General features: G+C 44.5%; 1 protein-coding gene across 1 annotated transcript; it reads left to right on the plus strand.

Moving 5' to 3' along the window:
- The first annotated feature begins 79 nt into the window (after positions 1-79).
- eogt (EGF domain-specific O-linked N-acetylglucosamine (GlcNAc) transferase) lies at positions 80-10,363 on the plus strand. Its single transcript, XM_083668211.1, has 16 exons — positions 80-159; positions 1,173-1,425; positions 1,818-1,918; positions 2,735-2,843; positions 3,079-3,173; positions 3,244-3,348; positions 3,470-3,576; positions 3,773-3,876; positions 4,671-4,763; positions 4,891-4,962; positions 5,671-5,757; positions 6,890-6,958; positions 7,247-7,308; positions 7,680-7,799; positions 8,387-8,489; positions 9,263-10,363. The coding sequence occupies exons 2-16, from the start codon at positions 1,231-1,233 to the stop codon at positions 9,407-9,409; spliced, it is 1,569 nt and encodes a 522-aa protein (XP_083524337.1). The 5' UTR covers positions 80-159; positions 1,173-1,230; the 3' UTR covers positions 9,410-10,363.
- Positions 10,364-23,018: the final 12,655 nt, after the last annotated feature.

Raw genomic sequence — 23,018 nt, forward strand, 5'->3', positions numbered from 1 at the left:
TCCGGCAAAATAAGCTCATTGATATCAATAACAGCGAGTGTTTAGAGAGAAGTCCCTGTCTACAACTCCACCTTGTGACTAATAATATATTGCATGCCGGCGGAAGGTTTCCGGTGTTATGGCGACCTTGTCCTTCAACATTTTAGTTTGCACAAGAAGGTAAGCATCAGGTTTAGGCTACGGATTGAATGGTTTAGCCTTCCGATAACATAATTGTTGTGGCTATTATCTAAATGGGTTTTGGGGAGTTCGCTGGTCATAGATAATTAATGCATGCCTCCTTTCCACTTGGAACGCTCTTTCTCAGTTCTACCAGAAAAAGCGGTGCCACCAAGAATGTTGCAAGCTTAGATGTCTGGGCAGTGGTATTAATATTCATTGTATGACACTCACAGAAGAGAGAGCGAGGGAAAGCTGCCAATTGATCTTTAAATGATGGTCTTTTATTGTCGGTGTTTATTGATACGATTGGTGCCATTGTTGCTCTCTGAAGCGGTTATGGTAATCGTTATTCCTATAGCCTACAGATGAAATCTTACACACAAATTCAACTGTGACAGCTTTAGGGAACAGACTTGGACTGCGAAAACGCCTGTCATAAGTACCTTATGTTAAACAGACGTTTGCATTGTACACTCTGAACAAGGCTATTCTAACAACAAGAGAATAACGGGCGCTCCGAAGATTGGCTTGTGGAATTTCCCACACACAGATATTTGGCTCATTTTCAAGTACAGAGTATGGTGTGGATACAAAGTAAAAGCTCTCTGTGTGGCATATATGCCTACAATATAGTACTAATCAAGTAGTAGTACATATTTAGTTGAATTAGATGAACATTGTGGTTGGATCAGCATAAATATTATGCATTGACAATATATTCTAACATTATAGCCTGCCCTTTCCTGGATAGCTGTGTGCATTCTCATGAATCACATGTCATGCAGGTCTGGACCCATACTTGTTTTTGATGTTAATTTCCCCTATCCCAGCCATGATTGCTCAAACAATGGTAGGAAAAGGGTCACTAATATTTCCTGCAACAGGACCTCTCCTATATGGAGTTGAGATCCGCCTCAAGGCAGCTTCCCACACTAGCACATACCCACATGCTTGTAAACTGCGGTATCCATCCCTTACCATAGATTACAGACTCTCTTTCTCTTCTGCAGAGTCTAGTGTGTGCTGAGAACCAGTCCGACTCTCTCATGTGTTTGTGTGGCTCTGACTATGCTGCTGCTGGTAGCGCTGGCCATGGTTTGTACTTACACTGTGGTTACTGCTGAGGAGGCTGGGAACACCAGCCACAAACCACCACTGAACTACAGCAGTCTCTCACTACCACCGGAGCATATCCCCTACTTCCTACGTAACAACGAGAGAGTGGCCAAGTTCTGCCTGGAGGACCCGCTCTGCCCTTTTAAAGTAAGATATGCACTTTGAATGGTTTTCTAGGGTGAGTGAGATATTGTGTTATTACTGCATTATTATGGGTTAGGCTTATTATTTTCTCTCTTCTACAGCTCCACAGTTCTGCCTGTTCATGTTCACAGGGCAGTAAGCTTATTTTAACTCTTGAGCTCAGTAGAAATGTTGGCAAAGTAAATCTCTTTAAGCAATGTAGCTCAAGGCAACCTCTTTGGAGTGTCAAAAGCTTAGAGTTTAAGCTTAAGAATCTCCACAGCTTACAGCTTTTTCTTTATGTGTCAAGCTGGGGTGTATTGTATGTTTATAGTTGGGTCTTTCCAATGGGTTGTCCAAGTGTGTGTTAACACATCTGTAAGTGTCCCACCCCTCCTCTCATGTTTTAACAACAGGATGCTCTGCTGGATGTGTCAGCCTGTTGGGGCTATGAGAAGAACTGTGCCCCAGGCAACCGCTTTGGCTATCCTGTCTGCACCAAGCTTGACTCAGGATGGTACAATACCGCTCATTGCATTCACTTAGTGGAATTTTTTTTCTGTTCTTTGTGACACAAGTACAATTTGTATGTTTATGAATAAGACATTGAATATAATGCCCTGCGTAATTAATGGGACAGTGAAACATTTTTTTTCTTTTGGCTCTACACTCCATAAGTTTGGATTTGAAATCAAACAGTTACTATGATGTTAAAGAGATTCTCAGCTTTTCTTTGATGGTATTTGTGTACATACTGGTTTCACCATTCAGAAATGTCAACACTTTTTAGACATAGTCCCCCTATTTGAGCTCACCAGTGCTTTCTTTCCTTTTAATCATGTTCCAAATTGTTGATTTTGGTAGGTTTTAGGTTTTGGCTATGTTTCTGATTGATTGATTTCTGATATTTCAGCCTCATAATTGCTTCCCTGACTTTCATTGATGTCTCTTTGGTCCTCATGTTGACAGACACCAACACCAATAGCAGACTCCAAAGGCAAAGCCTAGAATCAATACTAGACATTATAGCTCTGTTATGACTGCACAAGACAATTGTCCCATCACTTTTAGGTACCCTGTAATAGGTGGACTAAGCATAAAAAGTGTTGGAATTTCTGATTACAACACTTCTACTTTAACCTCATAGTTTGAATTAAAATCCAAACGTTTGGAGTGTAGAGCCAAACGAAGAAAAAGTTATTCACTGTCCCATTACTTATGCAGGACACTGTATGTCTCATTCATTTCTCCCAAACAGTTGGCCTAATAGTGCTTTCTCTCTCTCTCTCTCTCTCTCTCTCTCTCTCTCTCTCTCTCTTTCTCTCTCTCTCAGGGCCAGCTCAGTGGAGGCAGCCCAGGATCTGTTCTGGAAACAAGCAGACTTTGGCTACGTCAGGGAACGCCTCAGTGAGATGAAGACCCTGTGCAAGGCCTCCAGTCCTGTAAGCCTTTCCCTCAGTTCCCCTCAGTTGCACAATAGTAAACAGAATAACAGAAACAGCCTCTTTGTAAATATCCGTTGAATCACAATAAAGTAATGATGAGTCATTACAGAATTTCCCTGAATTGATGGGTGTGGTCCACAAATAACACAGATAACACAAATACCATGTTTTGTTAATGTTGGCTGGTTATCTAAATTCTAGAGATTGCTAAATGGTACAGTTGTATCCTCAGGCGGACTCATCACTGAAATGTAGCAGCTACACCAGGTTTTGTAGGGCGACTAACCTGTACCTGGACCTGCGGAACTCTCGTCGGGGTCACGAAAGGTCAGTACACCTGATAAGGGATGAGGCCTCGGGGAGGTGGATCTGAAACTCAACCTTGTTTTGTTTTCAGGTATATGGAGGACTTCCTCCAGGAAGGAGAGATTGGGGGACACTGCAGCCTGGATAAGAGAGCGCTGGCAGCAGAGGGACAACATAAGAGTCCTCTACAGTCCTGGTGAGACACCAAGACCTTGTCACTGCTCTACTTGTTTTAGCAGCTCCGCATCACACTACAGTGCTGCATTGTTCCTCTTAAGGTTTCTTGAAACACTTAAATACATGTGTTCCTGCTGAAGGTATGCTGAGCTGCAGATGTACACAGAGCTCGACTACCACCCCACAGAGGAGGGGCACTGTGACCTCATCATTGAGAAGCCCACTGTGTTCATGAAACTAGATGCAGGTGGGAGGGGTCTTTCACTACAATAATGATAAAGAACTCATTTGACCTCTGTGTGTAGCCATATTCATGAACAAGCACCTAGACTGTATTTTCAAGTTATGTGTACATGCTATATAGCTGTCTATGTATAGTGAGTGACTGACACAAGCACTGATGCTGTATGAGACAGAACAACTTGACTGTGGCTTTTTGGCAGGGGTGAATATGTACCATCACTTCTGTGACTTTGTAAACCTGTACATCTCCCAGCACATCAACAACTCCTTCAGCCGAGACATCAACATTGTCATGTGGGACACGGTCAGTACCCTGCGGCCAACATCCATTTCACAAATCTGATAGGACTGGATAGGTGTGAGCAATATAATGATGGCTGAGTTGAGCTACAGCATTATTTGTTTTAATTTATCCAGTATGTTCAGGTCTGTGAATAAAGAATACTCTGTGCAAAGCTTCCCTGTGAAGCATTAGTTCAGGTGGCATTGAGGTAGTTTTCCTGTCTATAGCGTCTGCTTTCAGGGTTTGGTGATTTGTTAGCCATATGAAAAGGAAGCAAAACTGTGGTTGTTTATCAGCCTAGTATGTATGTCGGAGCTGTAGTTCTCATTTTACAACTTACTCACATATACGTTTGCGTGCGGAGGGGAATCAAGGGGAAGCACCGGGTGAAAAACAGAATGATTTATGGGAAACCTTATCCTGCCCATTGTTCCCCCTACTGCTTTTGGAGGAGAAGGAAAGAATAAAGAAAGAAAGGGAGGGAGAGAAAAACTGACAGAGAGAAGGAAAGCAAGGGCCTTTCATCTGTCAAACAACACAACAGAGCATGCCTAGCAAAACAGGTGCCTGTCCTGAGAATACCGTGATAAGAAACACAAACGTTGAATACAAAAACAGACTTTTATAACAGACTTATATTATAGATGTAACAGATGTTACATGAAATATAAGAAGGCTGTAGTTGAAGAAGTTCAGTTAGTTTAGTGAAGGTGACTCATGCTTTTTCACATATTTGCTGTTTGTTACTGTTACACAAATCAAATGTATATCAGTGTCATCTCATAATTCTCACTTATGATGTTTGTACTTTTCAGAGTTTTTATGGATATGGGGATCTGTTCAGTGAAACATGGAAGGCCTTCTCTGAATATGACATTATTCATCTTAAAACCTTCGACTCTAAAAGGGTAGGTGTTAAGAAAACAATCTGTAAAAGTGTATATGTGCGTGTGTGCGCGCGTGTGTATACGTGTGTATATTAAAAACTGCATATGGTTGTATAATAATCTTGGGTATCTGTTAAATTTTTTTAAGGTGTGTTTCAAAGACGCCTATTTCTCCCTGCTCCCTAGGATGAGATATGGGCTGTTCTACAACACTCCTCTGGTAGGTGTCCTATCTCTCTCTATGTAATTGATATACAGTGATAGGATGTGTGTGGATATTATGAAAATGGAATGTCTTTGAAGTGCTCAGGATGCCCCAGCCTTAGTCAGTTCAGGTTATTTATTAATTTGATCACAAAGCTCTATATCATTTCTTGATATATCCTTCCTGCATGCTTTGATATCCTGTTTGGTCGTAACATGCAATTTAGGGTCAAACATTGATGTTTGATGCATTCAGAAAGGCCGGCGCTTATGTTATTTAAATTATAATTTCAAGGAGATTTGTGTAAAGATATCATGTAAATATTTAGGTCTTGGAGGCCAGCCTTGAGGAGTAAAATATTGATAGGTTAGCCTCATATCTGAAGCTTCTGATTGCTCTCTGCTGCTTATATCATGTTTATATTCATGTGCTTATATGACTGCTGAGATTTGGCATATGAGATGGAATCACTGACCTGTGATATGCATGGATATATATCATGTGTTTCTTACAGTTTGTATGGAATATGTTTGGAATTGGCAAATTTCTATCAAAATACCAATTTCACACAATGTGTTTGTGTGTGTGTGTGTGTGTGTGTGTGTGTGTGTGTGTGTGTGTGTGTGTGTGTGTGTGTGTGTGTGTACAGTATAGGTGTGTGTGAATGTGTGTCAGAGACTCATCCAGATGAAACTGATGGATTTCTTTGTTGTGTTAATGCAGATATCTGACTGCCACAGTGAGGGGATGTTCAGGGCTTTCTCCCAGCATGTCCTACATAGACTCAATGTTCCACAGGAGGGGCCCAAGGTGGGGAATACTGACCACTCTGGACACTCACACACACACACACACACACACACACACACACACACACACACACACACACACACACACACAGACACACACACACACACACACACACACACAGACACACACACACACACACACACACACACACACACACACAAACACACACAAACACACACAGACACACCACCCCATCGTCTCTCATCTTTTCTCACTATACTACATGCACACACCCACATACCTTTGAGGTCCATAATTCACACACATCCTTTACACATCTTTATGACCGAAGACTAAAAGCACTTCACTGTATCTTTACAACCGCTGAAGTCGGAGGCGCCTCCACAATGCAGCTCATTCCGTATTCATGGCTGATGCTGAAAATATGCTAAATATGCTTCCCAGTGAGATGGTGGTGCTAGCGATAGTGCCTGGGCGCTGAATGAAAAGGTCTGCCCTGGCCCTGACCTCCTCTCTGCCTCCTCCTTTCATCCAGCAGATTAATGGCACAGAGAGACACTGTGCCTCTCTCCTCTATTGTGCTCTCCTCATCATCCTATCAGCTCTCTGTATGCACAGCCAGAGCCCTTTCATAGCCATCCATAGAATAATATGACTGCTTTTAGAGGAGCTAATCATATCAGTTCAACCGTTAGCCCAAAGAGTTCAGTCTAAATACAGACATTTTTCAGTCTAAATTTCAGCCTAAATGTAGTCTTTTCACACCAGACAGCACGAAGCCATTATTCTGGAAAGCAGACACTGGTAGGAAGTATAATAACACTTTTAGCCACTAGATGGAGATGCAGTGTAAGATATGCTGGCTCTTATCCCAACCCAAGACCTGTAGCTCCATTATCACTTAAAAGAGTGAAAGGCTGAAATATGTAAAGTCATGCTGTTGGTCCTAATAATATGTGATGGTGATTGACTGCATCATAGATAATAAATTACTCCTGCCTTTGCCTATTCATCTTATGGATGACGTTACGGTTTTTCAAAATTGCTCTTACTGCATCGTATTAGGTATACAAGTCACACAGTCAATATCATGACTGTCTCCCCACCAAGTATAGATGTAATTTGTCCTAGACCCAGGTTGATTGATCAGTGTTTGTATTCCTGGTTTCAGGAGGGGCGGATTCGCCTCACCTTCTTGGCACGGAGCACATACTACCGAAGGATATTAAACCTTCATGAGGTGAGTCCAGCACTCTCTCTCTGCCCACCCCCCCCCCCCTCCTTTCTTCCCTCCCTCATTCTTTATTTTTCCCTCTCTCCCTCCCTCCCTCCCCGTCTTCCTGCCCTCCCTCTCTCCCTCGTTCTCCGTCCTGCTCCATTGATTTACTGCTGCACACTCTTAAATGGCCATTTAAAATCTTATTTGCTATAAACTGCTGGAGTAAAATTCCTCTGATTTATACAGTCAGTGTCCATATTTGTTTGGGCTCTCATTGATCAAAGAGTGCATCTTACTGTGCTCCTGCAGCTTGTTAACGCCCTGAAGACTGTGCCTTTACTGGAGGTCAAAGTGGTGGACTACAAATACAAGTGAGTGAAACAGTGTTTGTGTTATTTTGACATGGCTGGTATACCAACAGCGAGTCATTGTGGATAAATGATGTGGTGCTGCTGGAAGATAGCAGCAAAGGAGAAACTAGAGTAAGGAGTTGCTTAACAAAATACATGGCAAGGATTAGAGAGTGGAGTCAATGTTGACACAGTAGATGATATCGTTTTTAGGATGGAAAGCATTAGTATGAGAATTAAGTCAACCTGTATTCGTTTTTTGTCTAACATTTGTAGGGTAACTGAATGTAGTGGATAAGTTCAGGTAGAAGAAGATATACTAAGCATAAGTATTGCGTGGTGGAGCAGAGTGTGTGACTTCTCTTTGTCTGTCTGTCTGTGTGTGTGTGTAGGGACTTTCCATTCCTGGAGCAGCTCAAGGTTACCTATAACTCTGACATCTTCATCGGGATGCATGGGGCAGGGCTTACTCACCTGCTTTTCCTCCCTGACTGGGCCGTCATCTTTGAGCTGTGAGTGAGACTGCTGTTTGTGTGTGTCCACAGTATGGCTCTGTGGGGTCCATCTGTCCTATGTTTGTGTCTGTCTGTGTGTGTCTGTTTTTCGGTCTATCTTAATTATCTATGTGTGTGTGTGTGTGTGTGTGTGTGTGTGTGTGTGTGTGTGTGTGTGTGTGTCTCCGTGTCTGTCTGTCACTAATTTATTCTCTCAGTCTGTCCAATTACCTACCTCGTTGTTCCTCTATCTGTCTCTCCTTGTCCCCTCTCCCATCCTCTATGGATGGTGTATAATGGGGAGACCAGTGCAGGGCCCTCCTGTGTGTTGAATGAGTCCGTGCATGATTGTGATGGGAGTCTGGCTGCATGCTGTGCTCTGTTAGCCCTTAGCTGTGTGGCGTGACGGTGAAATACAGCCTAATTAACCAGGCGTTCATCATGCCGGGCAGGGCTGGGAGGAGCACACAGAGAGTGAGAATGTGTGAGTGAGTGAGTGAGTGTGAGTGAGTGTGTGTGTGAGAGAGAGAGAGAGAGAGAGAGAGAGAGAGAGAGAGAGAGAGAGAGAGAACAGGAGATAAAGTGTCTGCATCTGTTCTCCACAGATATAACTGTCAAGATGAGAGCTGCTATCGAGATCTGGCTCGGCTGCGGGGGATCCGATACGTGACTTGGCAGAAAAGGGACAAAGTGCTCCCACAGGACAAGGTAGGGAAACTCCACCACTGCTGTAGCCACCTCCTCCACCACCTCCACCTCCTCCACCACCTCCACCACCTAACTCACTGGTCCAGGTCCCCAGAGAGACCTTACTAATGCTCACCTGTAGCTACTGCATTTATCACCACACTCATCGGACTCCAGTAGTAGTACACACACACACACACACACACACACACACACACACACACACACACACACACACACACACACACACACACACACACACACACAGACACACACATACCTGCTGCATTCATAAAAACATACTCATCTGGAAGCTTTCAGTCCACACTGCATGGATTGGTCCAAATCCGGAATGCTCTCCTCAGGGAGCTCAGGGACGCTCCGACTCTGTCCTCCTTCAAATGCTCTCTTAAGACCCACCTTTTTTAAAATAGCTTTTAATATTTGATTCATCTAGCTTCTATTTAGTTTATTTTAGTTTATTTTTCTCTTTGTTTTCCATGATGTAAAGTGTCTTTGAGTTTCTAGAAAAGCACTTTCCAAATAAATGTATTATTATTATATTTTTCAAATTATTATTATTATCATTGTTATTATATCCATATCAGATATAGAGTGAAATGAGATGTCTGAAACAACCTGAAAACTCTCTCTCCTCCCTCCCTCCCTCTCTACCTCTCTCCTTCCCCCCTTCCTTCCCTCTCTCTCTCTCCCTCTCTCTCTCTCTCTCTCTCTCTCTCTCACTCCTCCCCCCCCCCCCCCCCCCTCTCTCTCTCTCTCTCTACTTCACTCAGGGTCACCATCCCACCCTTGGGGAGCATCCTAAGTTTACCAACTACTCCTTCGACATAGAAGAGTTTATGAGGCTAGTACTGGAAGCAGTTGACTACGTCCTGCAGCACCGCAAGTGGCAGCTCCGCCCCAGCCGTGACGAACTGTAGGCCTGAGGAAGGACCTAAGAACTTGCTTAGGAGGAGTAACACACAGGACTTAAACACAGCCATCTTTGACTCTAAATATCACTTTTACCTCAAAAAGTGCTTTTTTAACAATTAATTTATTTGATGTTATCACGGGTAACTAATGACTCCTGTCCATATTTGTTGACAATCGGTCAGAGCTCTGTAGAGACGGCTGGTGGTTTTTAGATGCAGTTATTTGACATACTCTTATGATGCTCATGCTACACTATATTGACATCAGACTGAACAAAAATGTTCACCATAAAAGGGAAGGGAATGACACCTACTGTTATACCCAGACATGTTGGTGCGTGCATGTGTGCGTGCGTACGAAGGCACTCAAAGCAGGTGGGTCACACTACATTTGTATTTTCACCTCAGCTGTGAAATATATTTCTGGCTCTTGCTGTGATGGAAAATTAAAGGGCTTTGTAAAAAGAAGTTTGCATAAACATCCTACTGTTCTCCTTGTTAAAGAATGGTTCATATACACACATCTTACAACATGTCACATGTATAGCCACATGTATATTATGACATGTAAGTTATGACAGTGATATATCAACATTGCTTTAAAAAAGTGTGTGCTCCTATGAGGCTTTCATTTCAATGTAGTGTTGTTGTCATGTTGGGATGTAACTAAAGTGTTATCATTTTTGAATTATCTTTTATAGTTTGTTTGAATATCACTACAGAAACAGTGAACTTGGCAGAACAGGAATGAATGTATGTTATCTGATGCAATGCACAGTATTTGTATTTCAAGACTTCTGAATATAATTTTGTTTGTTTGTTTTGCCTCTTCTAAAGCTGGATGTATTATTTATGAGGGAAAAAAGTTCAACTTGAGTCAGACCTTTTGGTCCATGTTTTGAAAGACTTTTACTCATTTTATATTCCATGGAATATTTTGAAATAAATATTTTCCATAGTGCTGAGAATTCTGTTCGTCTGTCGTTTTTGTCATTATAAGCAACTGTGCTTGTATTCATCTTAATTTTAATCAATCATCTTCTGAAATGTGACCTAGAACATAAAAAATAAACTCTCAAGAGCCTATCCGATATTCTAGCTGATCTTAGACAGACCTTCGCTGTGGGTTTCATTATTTTAGTTAGCTCAGGGCTGTGGAGGAACGGCTCACCACGAAAGGGCACTAGTTCAATTTTCACTGTCACCGCCATAAATCTGGGTGACCTCGAAAACCACCAAGTCTGCGCTAACAGTGACGCATTTTGACCGCTAGATGGCTGTATAACACCACACATGTATCACAACGTTTATTGGCCCATGGAGAAATAGAGTACCATATTGATAAAGGGGGCTGATATGATTGGCGTGAGACTGATGCAGCTCTCAGTTGATATTCACTGAAATCTGGATCTGTTGCTCGTCAATGGATCTTAGTATAAATCAATTCATTGTTGTTAAAAAAAACATGGTGATACGTATGTTTTCAGAGTAGTCAGCAGTAGTGTGCCACTGTATGCCAACCACTGCCACGGCAAAGCTCTAATATCTGAGCCTGTCTTTGCGGATGGTGTGTCTGATCCTACCCAGTATTGACAGACACCGGGGCTGTCTGGGATGGGCACTATTTATGGCCCTGGTCGGGTTACAGCAAGTGACCTCTTAAAGAAATGAAGAATCTCCATGTAGGGAAAACAAAAGCAGAGAAACTAAGATGTCGACTCTCATTAACCTTCATGGCAGCTCTAAATCGATGCCAAGCTACGGCTTTTCTACACCTCCTCTTCTCACCATATGTAGTGACTCAAATGGACAGCCAAGTAAGATCTTGACTTTTTCATCTCCATGCATCCGAGGAGAAAACGGTTGTGACAAAGTTAAACGCCGAAAGGTGTGTGTGTGTGTGTGTGTGTGTGTGTGTGTGTGTGTGTGTGTGTGTGTGCTCTCTCTGGATTCGTGGTGATATCCAACTGGCTGTAGGTGCGCAGTGTATGCGCGCTTACTGTGTAATTAGTGCATGTGCTGGGTGAGTTATGGTCTCACTGCGCAGAAGACTCTCTCTCAACACTCGTTAGCGATTAAGCCTACACGTTATGCTCATGACAGTGACTTCGGGATCTTACCTGTCGGTGTCCCACGTAGTGCTTTGTGACAGGGCTGCTGGGTGGCCTTATTTTGTCGCGTTAGAAGTAATAGTGTGTGTCTCCACTGAGTGGAGTGTTGAATTACTTCTCTTTCTGCCGCCCCCAGTACGCGCCTTATGGGGTGAGGAAATTAGCTTGAGAAATGCAAGGCGCCGGAATCCTTCTTCAAAGCGAGCCTATACCTTAATCACGCGGATGTGTGCTGTGCGTAAAGTCATTAGAGCACATCTGAGCCAGTGATTCAGACATCAAGATCACCGCAGTTATACATGCTGCGCTTTCAAGAGCTGGCCTCATGCTGCAATGCAAGGCAAAGGCTAAATAAAGCTAAGTTACTGTAGGCTCATGACTATTTCTTGTCGTGCCAGCGTTTGAGCAAGCGACGATTGTCTATCATGTTCTGGAGCTTGTCCCAGGCTGTAAATGTGATTTGGTTTTCATCATCTTCCTCCTCTGTTATCAATTTCCTGTTGTCTTTGTGCACACTATCCATTATGTATCAACTCGGCCTAATCTAATTTATCTGATAAAGCAAATATTTCTCACCACTGAACAGCGAGAAATCAATTACAGTGCGCTCATCTTACCTCGCCACTTCTACAGGCAAAGCAGGAAAACATTGTCTTTCAGGGATAAATGTGGAAGTATTGATTCAGTGGGAAGAAATATTCTTCAAGTTATGACCAGATATCTCCATAGGCCTAATGTTTTTCTCCCTGAGGCAACGATTATGGGGGGAAATAGTCCCGGAGGGGATCCTATAACCTATGTCTCTGACACACGAGACGCCATTCCCTTTATACTCGAATCTTACCCATTCAGCAATATTAGCTCTCTCTAAAACTCTAACATGCCATTTCGGGTCAACAACTTTGGAAAGCTTTCATAGATAGAATAGGTTACAATAATTGCTCAATGCACCGAGTCAGGTGGCGTACATTTAATTTCACACCATTTAGCCTCATACCTTAATGCCCAGTAAAGTGTTTTTTTTCTTGATTTGGTTTGGTCCAATACAAGCCGGCCGTTTGCGGAAGATAGATGAGATATACAAGTGCCTTTGATTAAATAATATTAACAAAAAAGACTTTGATGAACTCGGGTTCATGTCCCTATAATCACACACGTTTAATCCAACATACTTTTATAATGTCTTTTTTTTCAGGTCTTTAATTTCACACTTATAGCAATTTCAGAAGCAACTACTTTTGGCGGGCCATCTGAAATGGTGCCAATACAGAGAGCAGCGAATTTGAAGTCGGCCACACGGGAACTATCCATGGTCCTGAAATCATATCGAGCGTTCCTGCCCTTGTTCCTGGTACTTAACTCATGTCCTCCTCAAGTCACCTGTATTGGAGCAAGTAGCCAACAAACCTCTGTTCAGATTGAATCATGTAAAGAGTGAGGCAATACTGCAGCATTAGCGTGCAATTTCCCCCACTAAAGTTTTTAGACTAGATCTAGGCCTATGTAGGCTACCTCACGTGCAACAAATATTTATTTGTCTGTGGAAAGTGCCTGGAAGTGTTGAATAAACGTAGGCCTAAAACTAGTTCACTGGATAACTTATACATTCTCACAAATCTCCATGAGTGGGACTGAAAATGCCATCCATTGCGCCTCGAGATATGAAACTGTGTGATATGTTTAAAGCTGAGAGGTACTGCTCCGACTGCAACCTAGCATTACAGCTCACATTCTAGCCGCCGGCTCTCTTAAACCAAGTCATAAAGAGTCCAGCACGGAGCTTCTCGAGGTTGTTTGTGGTAAATATTTTATTAGATAAATGTCTGGGGCAGGGAAAGTGTGCTCGATGTTGGAAAGTAGTCGCCAGGAGAGATTGAATGTACTGGCTGAATTGCATCGGGACAAGCCACGTGCTTTATAAGAGCACACTCACTCAAACATACGTATGTTATTCTAACTTCTCCTCACCAAATGCAAATCGTATGCAGCTTCCTCCATTGCAATAGGCCTATGTATTTCCATCATGTTCGATCAACGTAGCGATACAGGCAGGTTGGCAGTTGTGTATAGTGAGTGAGGCTGTAAGGCAAGAAGGCCCTCATATGTTATGCCCTCGAATCCCTGACATGTCAGAAATATCTGAACGTAGCCTTTTGGATCCTCCAAACATTGGGTAGTTAGCAGAGATCTACCTCTTCAAAGCCTAATGACTACACATGCTGCGCAAAGCAATCAACCGCAAACTGTAATGGCAATTTATTGTTGTTCACTGAAAGATTTCCATCACAAAAACCCTTACTAGAATATTCCAGGGATCATATATTTGATAGGGTACCTCTTGGAGCATATCAGCGAGGCGGAGGTGATTAAATTCGGCTTAACATCATCGTATGGGTTTAGGTTTACACCAACGCGCTTACAGATGGGCACAGAATCAAGTATCGATATCTATACACCATTTGTAATATGATCGAAGTGTGGGAGCGAGTTGGCCTATTATGTGATGCTAAGTGTAATCGATTCAATCGGTCGACAGTTAAGCACCTGCCAATCTGTCAAAAACCATTAGGGGACCAGGCCTACAAATATTGCCCCCGTCTGAAACACATGCAACACCGACTAAAACAAATGACTTTTGTATCGCTCTCAACTTTGCGTCATCTTCTTTCGGGGTTTCTCCTAGGACTATAGTTGCCGTCATTAGAGCAAAACCCTCAGTTGGCTACTTGTAAACTATGACATCACTGAGCGTGTACTTGAGAGATGGCAAATGGGGCGGGTGTAGCGCACGTGTTCGGAATGGGGGAGACAGCCTCGCGTTTCTCCTGTCAAATCGATCCCAGCTCGGGAGCAGCGCGGGGAGCGCAACTATCGTTCTACCATCACCATCACTCTCGCATCTCTCCAGCGACTTACGAATCCGTCTGACTACAGTCGGAGGGGGATCTTTGTCAATAACACAATTAACTTGTGTGGAACATTTAGAAAACATTAGTCAGTAGTCGCTTATTTGGATTTATTCACTTTTGGTGAGTTTTTTTTCCGTCTGTCTTCTTTTGCCACTGTCTTCGTTTGGTTCATTCTGTAATGGGACACGGTGAGATAACTGAGGAAGGACCCAGTCGATATCCAGACAGAAAACCCGGCACGGGAGCGGTGGTCGCTCGGCTCGGCTGTAGCCCCCCACCGCTGCCCGCCTGAGTGGCCGGCTCCGGGAGATGGACAGGCGGCTTGAAGGATTGCCCTGTAGTCGGAAACCAGATTCAGTGGAGTGAAGAAAAAGTAACATACAATACAACGTGCTAAGCTGGATTCCTATGCGATCACCAATGAGTATTCCATCGGCTTTATAGATTTGGGTAAGGGGATGTTTTTAAATTCTTAATTCATTCCATTGATTTGTATAGATCGCCTTGATTTAAATTCGTGTTTGCTCCCTGACTGCTGGTGCATGGCTATGATGAAATAGGTAGCCTACCAGGGTCAGGAGAAGGCTTTGGTTTTAGAAGGTGGACCATTTTTCATTGCAGTAAATAACTTTGATGTTCTAGGGTAGCCAATCTGCCAATTGACCACCCCCGTTGAAAGACGATTTGAAAAGAAATGACAGGAATTAAACAAAAGTAATCCTACATTTTTGATGAAGAAAGTGACTCATGCTTGTGTATTGCTGAATATAAATGCTTACATGGAATTGCCATATTATGCCTTGAATTAAAACAAGAGAACTTCATCCGAATACCATCCACTGTCCTTTGGCTGTGTTCGCAGTGAGGGCATAGGGTGCCTGGGGAAGAAGATTGAGGTGAGATTGATGCAGTGTTCACTGCGAGGTTAAATAAGCGATCGGTCGGGGCTCTGTGCTGCTTAGCACCTATTGAGTGGTCCGCAAAGCTGATCCGCTGATCTGGCTCTTTTCACGGGCTTCTAATCGCTTCGCATGGATCCTGATCGGGTGGGAATAGACAGTGAGCACAGCGCGCTTGGCGGAAATGCGCTGCTGAGTGCTCTATTCGTAAGTAAGGGGTTTAATGTGTATACAGATAAATCCTTATGAGTGTGCACAAATGCAAGGGGATACAGTATTATGGAGAAATGTACTCTCTCTCTCTCTCTCTCACACACACACACACACACACACACACACACACACACACACACACACACACACACACACCCACCCACACCCACACACACACACACACACCCACACACTCACACACATACTCACACACTAGGAGGAAAATGACTTGGTGCATGTTAATGGGAGCAGTAATGAGACCCAGCCTCTATCGTGTTGTAATTGTTAGTCATCCTTGTCTCCACCCCTCCCTCCTCTTTGCTCCTCTCCGCTCCTCTCCTCTCCTCTCTTCTGCAATTTGTACAATATTGAGAGAGTGTCATTATTTACCCATTGTTTTTCTGTGCGATAGTGGCACTCCACAGAAGCCTGTGTCATTAGTATCACAGAGAGGAGTGAGAGAGGACCACAGTGAGAGGAGCGGCTTGGAACTTAATTCTCATTGACAGTCACATTAACAGAGGAGCAGCTCTTTTAATCCCACGGAGATTACTCTTTCAAACCTGGCACCCCTGTCACTTAACCATCCCCAACACGCACGCACGCACGCACGCACGCACGCACGCACGCACGCACGCACGCACGCACGCACGCACGCACGCACGCACGCACACACACACACACACATCCACCACCACCACCACTAGGATATATGGCATAACCCACTCCTGTCTTATCCTAGAGATAGGGCTGTTCAGGCTGAGGGATTGTGAATGTGGAGGAGTGTATAATGTGCGTTTGTGCTTTGAGTACTGTACATGGCTGAGCAGCAAGGCAGGAAAGAGGGAGAGAGAGAGTGATAGAGAGAGAGAGGCCACTCCTGTGTGATACAGAAGATGAATAACACAAGGATTACAGGTTTATCTGAGTAGTGCGACAGATCTGAGATCAGCTTCTCACTGGTATTAGCAGATTCATTGGTGTGCCCTCTGATGGATGCTCCACCATCCGGAGAGAAGAAATCCGGCCAGCAGGGAGACGGAGGGAGGGATGGAGGGAGGGATGGAATGAGGGAGGCCTCTCATCTGTAAGTGAGATTGGTCCTGATGGCTATTCATCCTCTCCTCTCCATGTCTCTCCATACTGTAGACTCCAGAGAGCAGGGAGGGAGTCAAACACAGCCTAATGCAGCACAGGAGCTTGACTGAAGCCCTGACCTTCTCCATCTGAGCATCCACAGAGGCCCGGTTCAGTGGCAGTGGTAGCCAGACAACAGTGTCCCATCCTGGGGTAGGGCGCTAGGCTGCAGACCCTTTGTTGTGTTGAAGGCTGTAGGTAGTCTCTGTGACTTTACCATGACCCCAGCAATCAGAGGACATGACCCCTGTCAAGAAGAAGGGTCAGGCACAGGGTAAAGGTCAAAGGGTACTGCAGTCAGGTAACTCTACACAAGACTGATCGTGTGGTGACTGAGTGAAATCCATTAAGCTCTTGATATGGTGAATCAAAGGCAACCTCTCTCTTAAGGGAACGATTAGCTAAGAATCCCATTGAAGAAGAATCCCTCCACTCTCTCTGCATACCCTCACTTTCTCCCCCCTCCCTCTTTCCCTCCCTCTCATTCTCCCTCTATCCTTTTCACCCTTTACCCCCCTCCTTCTCTGTAGAGGTGGCGCCCCAGGAGGCTGCAGTAATACAGTGAGGGAGATGAGAATGTGTGGTGTGTGTAACAGAGTGGAAAAGTAGTGTGTGAAAATGAGGAAGGGGAAGGGGAGTACTAGAGGACAGAGAGAGAGGGGTAATGGAGGGAGATGGAGAATGGAGGGAGGGCAGGCGGAGAATGGATGGAGAGCAGAGGGAGGTGAGGGATTGCACCATGGGCCGTTGAGTTGTTCTCATCTGGCTTTCTTGGGTTCCGCTGCCTCCAAGGGTTCTTTATGTGTGTGTGTGTGTGTGTGTGTGTGTGTGTCCGTGAGTGCGTGCATTTTTTCTTTTGTCTCCAGCATGGCTGTTCAGCTCAGGCCATTTCAGATGGAGTTTAATTCCATTTAACAGGGGAGAGTTTGATTGACAGCTCAAGCTGGAACCTCTCGTCTGAGAGAACAACAGTCATTTATCGCGAAAAAATAGAAAAGTGACATTTGTGCAGTCGATTTCCTGTGGACAGTGGTCGTTTTGTTGTTCAAATTATCTACTGGATAACAAAATAACAATATAACATGTATCTAGTTCAAATGTGTGTGTAGCTGAACATTTAATATTATTAATCAAGATATAATAGTTATACAAATAGTTAAATCTGTTCAGCCCAGAATACCAGAATACCTTTCTCTCACAGTTGGGTTTGCTGATTGATCACAAGAGCTTTTCCTCTATAGATAAGATTAATTCTGATCATGACTAATCACCCCTAAACGATAGTAATGATCGTAATTGAACAGACACAGCACCTACCTATGGTGCAGTATATCATCCTGGATGCAATCTGCTGATGTGTGTGTGTCTGTCTGTGTGTGTGTGTGTGTGTGTCTGAGCATCCTTGCTCGCTCTCTTCTGGCAGCTGGCAGATGTGCTGGTAACCGTGAGTGACAGTGTGTGTGTGTGTGTGTGTGTGTGTGTGTGTGTGTGTGTGTGTGTGTGTGTGTGTGTGCGTGCGTGCGTGTGTGCGCGGGTGTGTGTGAGTGTGAAAGAGATTATTAAACACTCCCAGTGTAGGCCCTAGCATGAGGCCTCTGTGTGGAAGGTCTACAGCCTGACTCTAGGGTATTCATCACAGCAACCTGGAGGGCGAAGCGGATTTAGCCTTGTGGGACTCAAAACCTGAAAGGGGAAGATGGGGGGTGGAGTGTGTTTTTCGTGTGTGTGTGTGTGTGTGTGTGTACGTGTGTGTGTGTGTGTGTGTACGTGTGTACGTGTGTGTGTGTGTGTGTATGTGTGTGTGTGAGAAAGAGAGAGCGAGAGTAATGAGAGGTTGTGTGTGTGTGTGTGTGTGTGTGTGTGTGTGTGTGTGTTGGCAGGAGTAGGGGGAGTAGAGGAGTGTCTTAGTATTGTGGCAGTGTGTTTCAGGAGATGGGTTTGTAATGAGAGCATCAGGCTGCCAGTGGTCAGAGGACTCTCTGAGGAGGACTGATGTCACTCACAGGATCAGTGGACAATGCCCTCCTTGGGGGGGGTGGGTAGGGTGGGGGGTAAGAGGATGAGACATAATTTGATTTGTGTGTCTGTGTGTGGGAGACAGTGTGTATCTGAGTTTCTTTTCAATGTGTGTACATATGTTTCTATGAGTGTCTGTGTGTATGAGTTTGTGTGTGCGTGTGTGTGTGTGTGTGAATGTGGGCATGGTGCGTGAGTGTATTTTCTGTGTGTGTGTGCATGTGTGTGTGTGTGTGTGTGTGTGTGTGTGTGTGTTAGCGTTTGTATTGTGTGTGAGTGAGAGGGTTAGAGGGCCCTCGTCTCGGGGGGAACAGAGCGATACGGTGTCATGCTCTGGAGACCCACAGACAAATTAATTCACTTATTGACACTACTGACACGTCTCAGTGACTTTGTAAAATGAACAATTGATCAGGCTCCTTCTCCTCCTCTTTCTCTCTCCCTCCATCTCTCCAGCCTGTCTCTCTCTCTGTCTCCTTCTCTGTAGCCTCTCTATTTCTCCTCTATATTCCCCTTCCCTCTCTAGCTCCATGTTCTACCCTCTCTCTCTTCTCGTCTCCCTCTCTCTCCCTCTCACTTTTTCTTTCCTTGGATCGCCAGTTTGCACGCGTTGCACGTTTGGTCATTAATATAATTACGTGCTCGCCGGCACCAGCCTGGTCATTAGCGGCAGAGGGCCCTGAAATAATCAGGATGCTGGCCCTGCGTGTGTGTGTGTGGTTTTGTATGTGTGATGTGTGTGTGTGTGTATGTGTGTGTGTGTGTGTGTGTGGTTATGTGTGTGTGTGTATGTTTATACTGTACGTGTGTGTGTGTGTTTGAGGGGCAGGGTGGGTTAGGGCCCAAGGATGCCCCCCCTCCCCCTCCCCCCTATGAGACGGGTCCCATTGATTGGGCTGGTGCAGGGTCATTCAGCACGTAGCCAGGCTGGGGTAGAGGAGACAATGAGGCCAGTGCATTCCTCATTGCTAAAGACCTGGGATTAGTTTCAACTTCAGAGGGGCCGCGGCGGCACACATAGACAACCAAACCCCGGCTACACATCAAGGTTGTTTATTTTCCATTAATCATAATTTGGACACAAAACACGATGAATGGGCACGGCTCTCGGGCGATTTGCTGTCAGAACCTTGTTTGGCTTTGCTTGGCTGTGAAGTTTGACTCGATAGACTCCGGGAGGTCCTGCGGCAATAGTCTCCCTCTCTCTCTCTCTCTCTCTCTTGCTCTCTCTCTCTCTCTCTCTCTCTCTCTCTCTTGCTCCCTCTCTCTGGAAGGTGCTGGAACATCAGTGAACGGGTGACTCATTGTTGAACACACTCTGTATCTTTCATCACGCTGTGGATAATTACTGCAGCGCTCTCTGTCCAACGCTGCTCTCACAGTTTCTCCACCTTTTGATCCTTTCACCTCTGTGGGATGAGAACAAATAGAGGAGATGAGATGAGGGAGGCTGTTGTTGTATTGATATGTTGGTATTCTACTGGTGACTCAAAGCACAGAAAGCTGGAACTGTCATTTACCTATCCTTGAAGAAACGTCGGAAGCCAAAGGCGATCAGCTTGAGGGCTGCTTCAATGACAAAGGTGGAGGTAAAGAAGTAGTTACAGTACTTCAGAGCTGTCTCCAATGACTGAGAGAGAGAGAGAGAGAGAGAGAGAGAGAGAGAGAGGGACAGAGAGAGACAGAGAGAGAAAGAGAAAGAGATTTAGAAAGAAAGGACGAGGAAGGAAAGGATAGATGGAAAGCTGTTTCTCAAGGATGGGCAGGCAGAAAGAAAGAGAACACTGAGTACATGAAGAGTATGCTGAGATGACCTTACTTCAGTATACAATCACTGACAGGGAGATGAATGAGACAGCAGCCAAGACATACGTAACAGTCTCAACTCTTTCCTTTGTGTCAGGGCTCTAAGGCAGGAACGTAAAGGAAGGGAGTTAGGTGTTGACTGAGGGTATGGCGTTTAAAAACCACTGTCTGTCTCCCATCCACATCTCTTTGGTCCTGAGGGACTCTGACTTTTAATGGCCTTTTATTGCTTTATTAGAGAGGACTGGATTTATGGTGTGGGCCGTGACTCTGTCTGTCTGAGCGCAGAAGGAGCGGAGATCTGATCTATGTTAGGCCACGTTGCGTGTCTAGGGTTTAAAAACGACGTGCTCGTAAAGAACGACGGAGGAGGGTACTGTGTGTACGGCCGGGCCGGGGATTGAGACGGGGCTGCGGGCAGACTGGAATTGGTAAGCTAATGTTTATTAGCCTGTTAGCGTCTGTGTCTGTCGTATCATAAAGCACGGAGAAGGTGGGATCCATCTCTTCCTCCCTCAGTTGAAGAGGCCTTTACCACCTACAGTATGTGCTGAGGGATGGGCCACTTTCTGTACTGTAATAGCACATTCAACTATGGCATAATTCATAGGCTATGTTACTATATACAGTATATGCCAGTGTTTTGTGTATGTGTGTAAGTATGTGTGTGTGTGTATGTGTGTGTGTGTGCGTTCGTGCGTGCGTGCGTGCATGTGGTGACACGGGTCCAGACTTCCTGGAGCTGCCGGGAACTTGCTTCGACACATAAAACATGCTAAGTAACCCAGTTCATGTTTGCTTTTTTTTCTGAAAAATGAGGAGGTTGGTCGAAAAATACACGTCAAACTCTAAGAATAAAAACACAAAGACACACGCACATCTGGCCGAGTCACTGGATCCCGGAGAGGCTGAGACGATGGTCGGTGCAACAGGCTGAGGATTGGACTTAAGTGCAGGCCGATCAATGGTGCTGTAATGGTACCTTAGCTCCAGCGCCATCTCTAAGCCCTGCAGTCAGTCAGTCAATACCACAGAGAGGGCCACAGCAGGTAATGGCCCTGGTATCAGCCATTCTCCCCTTGTTACTTCCTTCCCCCCGACATTTCACCAAAGTGAGGGGTGAAACCGAAATGAATTGCCTGTGGATGTTAGGGAGCGTCTGGTACAGCGAGACTTTGTCTGAGTGGATGACCTTTGACCAATCCGGTTGACCACAGCAGCTTAGTACTGTCTTGCTGTCTTGCTTGAGTCGTGTTTTTGATTATGTACAGAGGTAACAAAAATGGAAAGTCTGATATTTGAAGTAGTGGATGTTTTTATCTTAAGTACAACTTTACTTTTGTGGTCCACTTGCCTTAGCTCCATATCTAGGTGTCGGTGTGTTTACTTGTGTGTGCAAAGACGCTTGATAAAAAAGAGAAAATATTGAGTATTTTATTTTGGAATGAGACAGCCATGTCTGAAGCAGATAGACAATATTCTCAGATATGAGGATTACTTCACCGCATGTGTCTGTTCCCCCAGTAGGGAATACACCCAAACACCCTGGAACACACATACATACACACACACACACACACACACACACACACACACACACAGACACACACACACACACACACACACACACACATACACACACACACACACACACACACACACACACACACACAGACACACACACACACACACACACACACACACACACACACACACACACACACACACACACACACACACACACATACCCTGGAATGCATTTTACCTCAGGATGGAGCAAAAAAATAGGTCCGTTATGATTAGAAATAGCAGTGGGGAGATATTGAGTTTGGAACAGACGGAAAACAGTGGGAGAGGAGGCTGAAGTACTCATCTGCACACTGATAGAGAGAGAGATATATAGAGAGGGAGAAAGATAGAGAGACAGTAGGAGAGAGAAAGCAACAGAGCAATGGATAGATTGTTGATAAAAGAGAGAGCAATAGAGAGAGGGAGAAAGAAAGAAAGAAAGAAAGAAAGAAAGAAAGAAAGAAAGAAAGAAAGAAAGAAAGAGGAAGATGATTATCATAGTATGGTAGCTGTAGTGTCTGGGGCTCAATCTGCAGCCAGTGATCCAGAAGAAATGGGAGAGAGCAGCATGATGTAACAGCCTCATCGCTGAGCCAGATAAATGCACACAACTACAACACCGCAGCCCCACAGAATTTTAATATTGTCCACATCTGTGGAAACCTGGAGCGCCTTCAGAAGTCACTATCGGCCCCTGTGTCTGTGGAGTTAAATTTCAATATCTTTCCGCCATAGGGAGGAGACACAGTAATTTCACCCACATATAGTTTTGTCTGCTCTGTTTGTGTCCAGATTAATAGAATCAGCATTTAGAGATAATGTTGTTGTGACTCTGTAATGACTTACACGCACCTGGTGGAAAGGTCTCACACCATAGTCCATGTATGGACAGTTTGATACAAGAAGCTGATCTAAATAAATGGACTCATGGGAAATATTATTCATTTTTCATATT

The sequence above is a fragment of the Argentina silus genome (assembly GCF_951799395.1).
Source record: "Argentina silus genome assembly, chromosome: 4".
Lineage (NCBI taxonomy): Eukaryota > Metazoa > Chordata > Actinopteri > Argentiniformes > Argentinidae > Argentina > Argentina silus.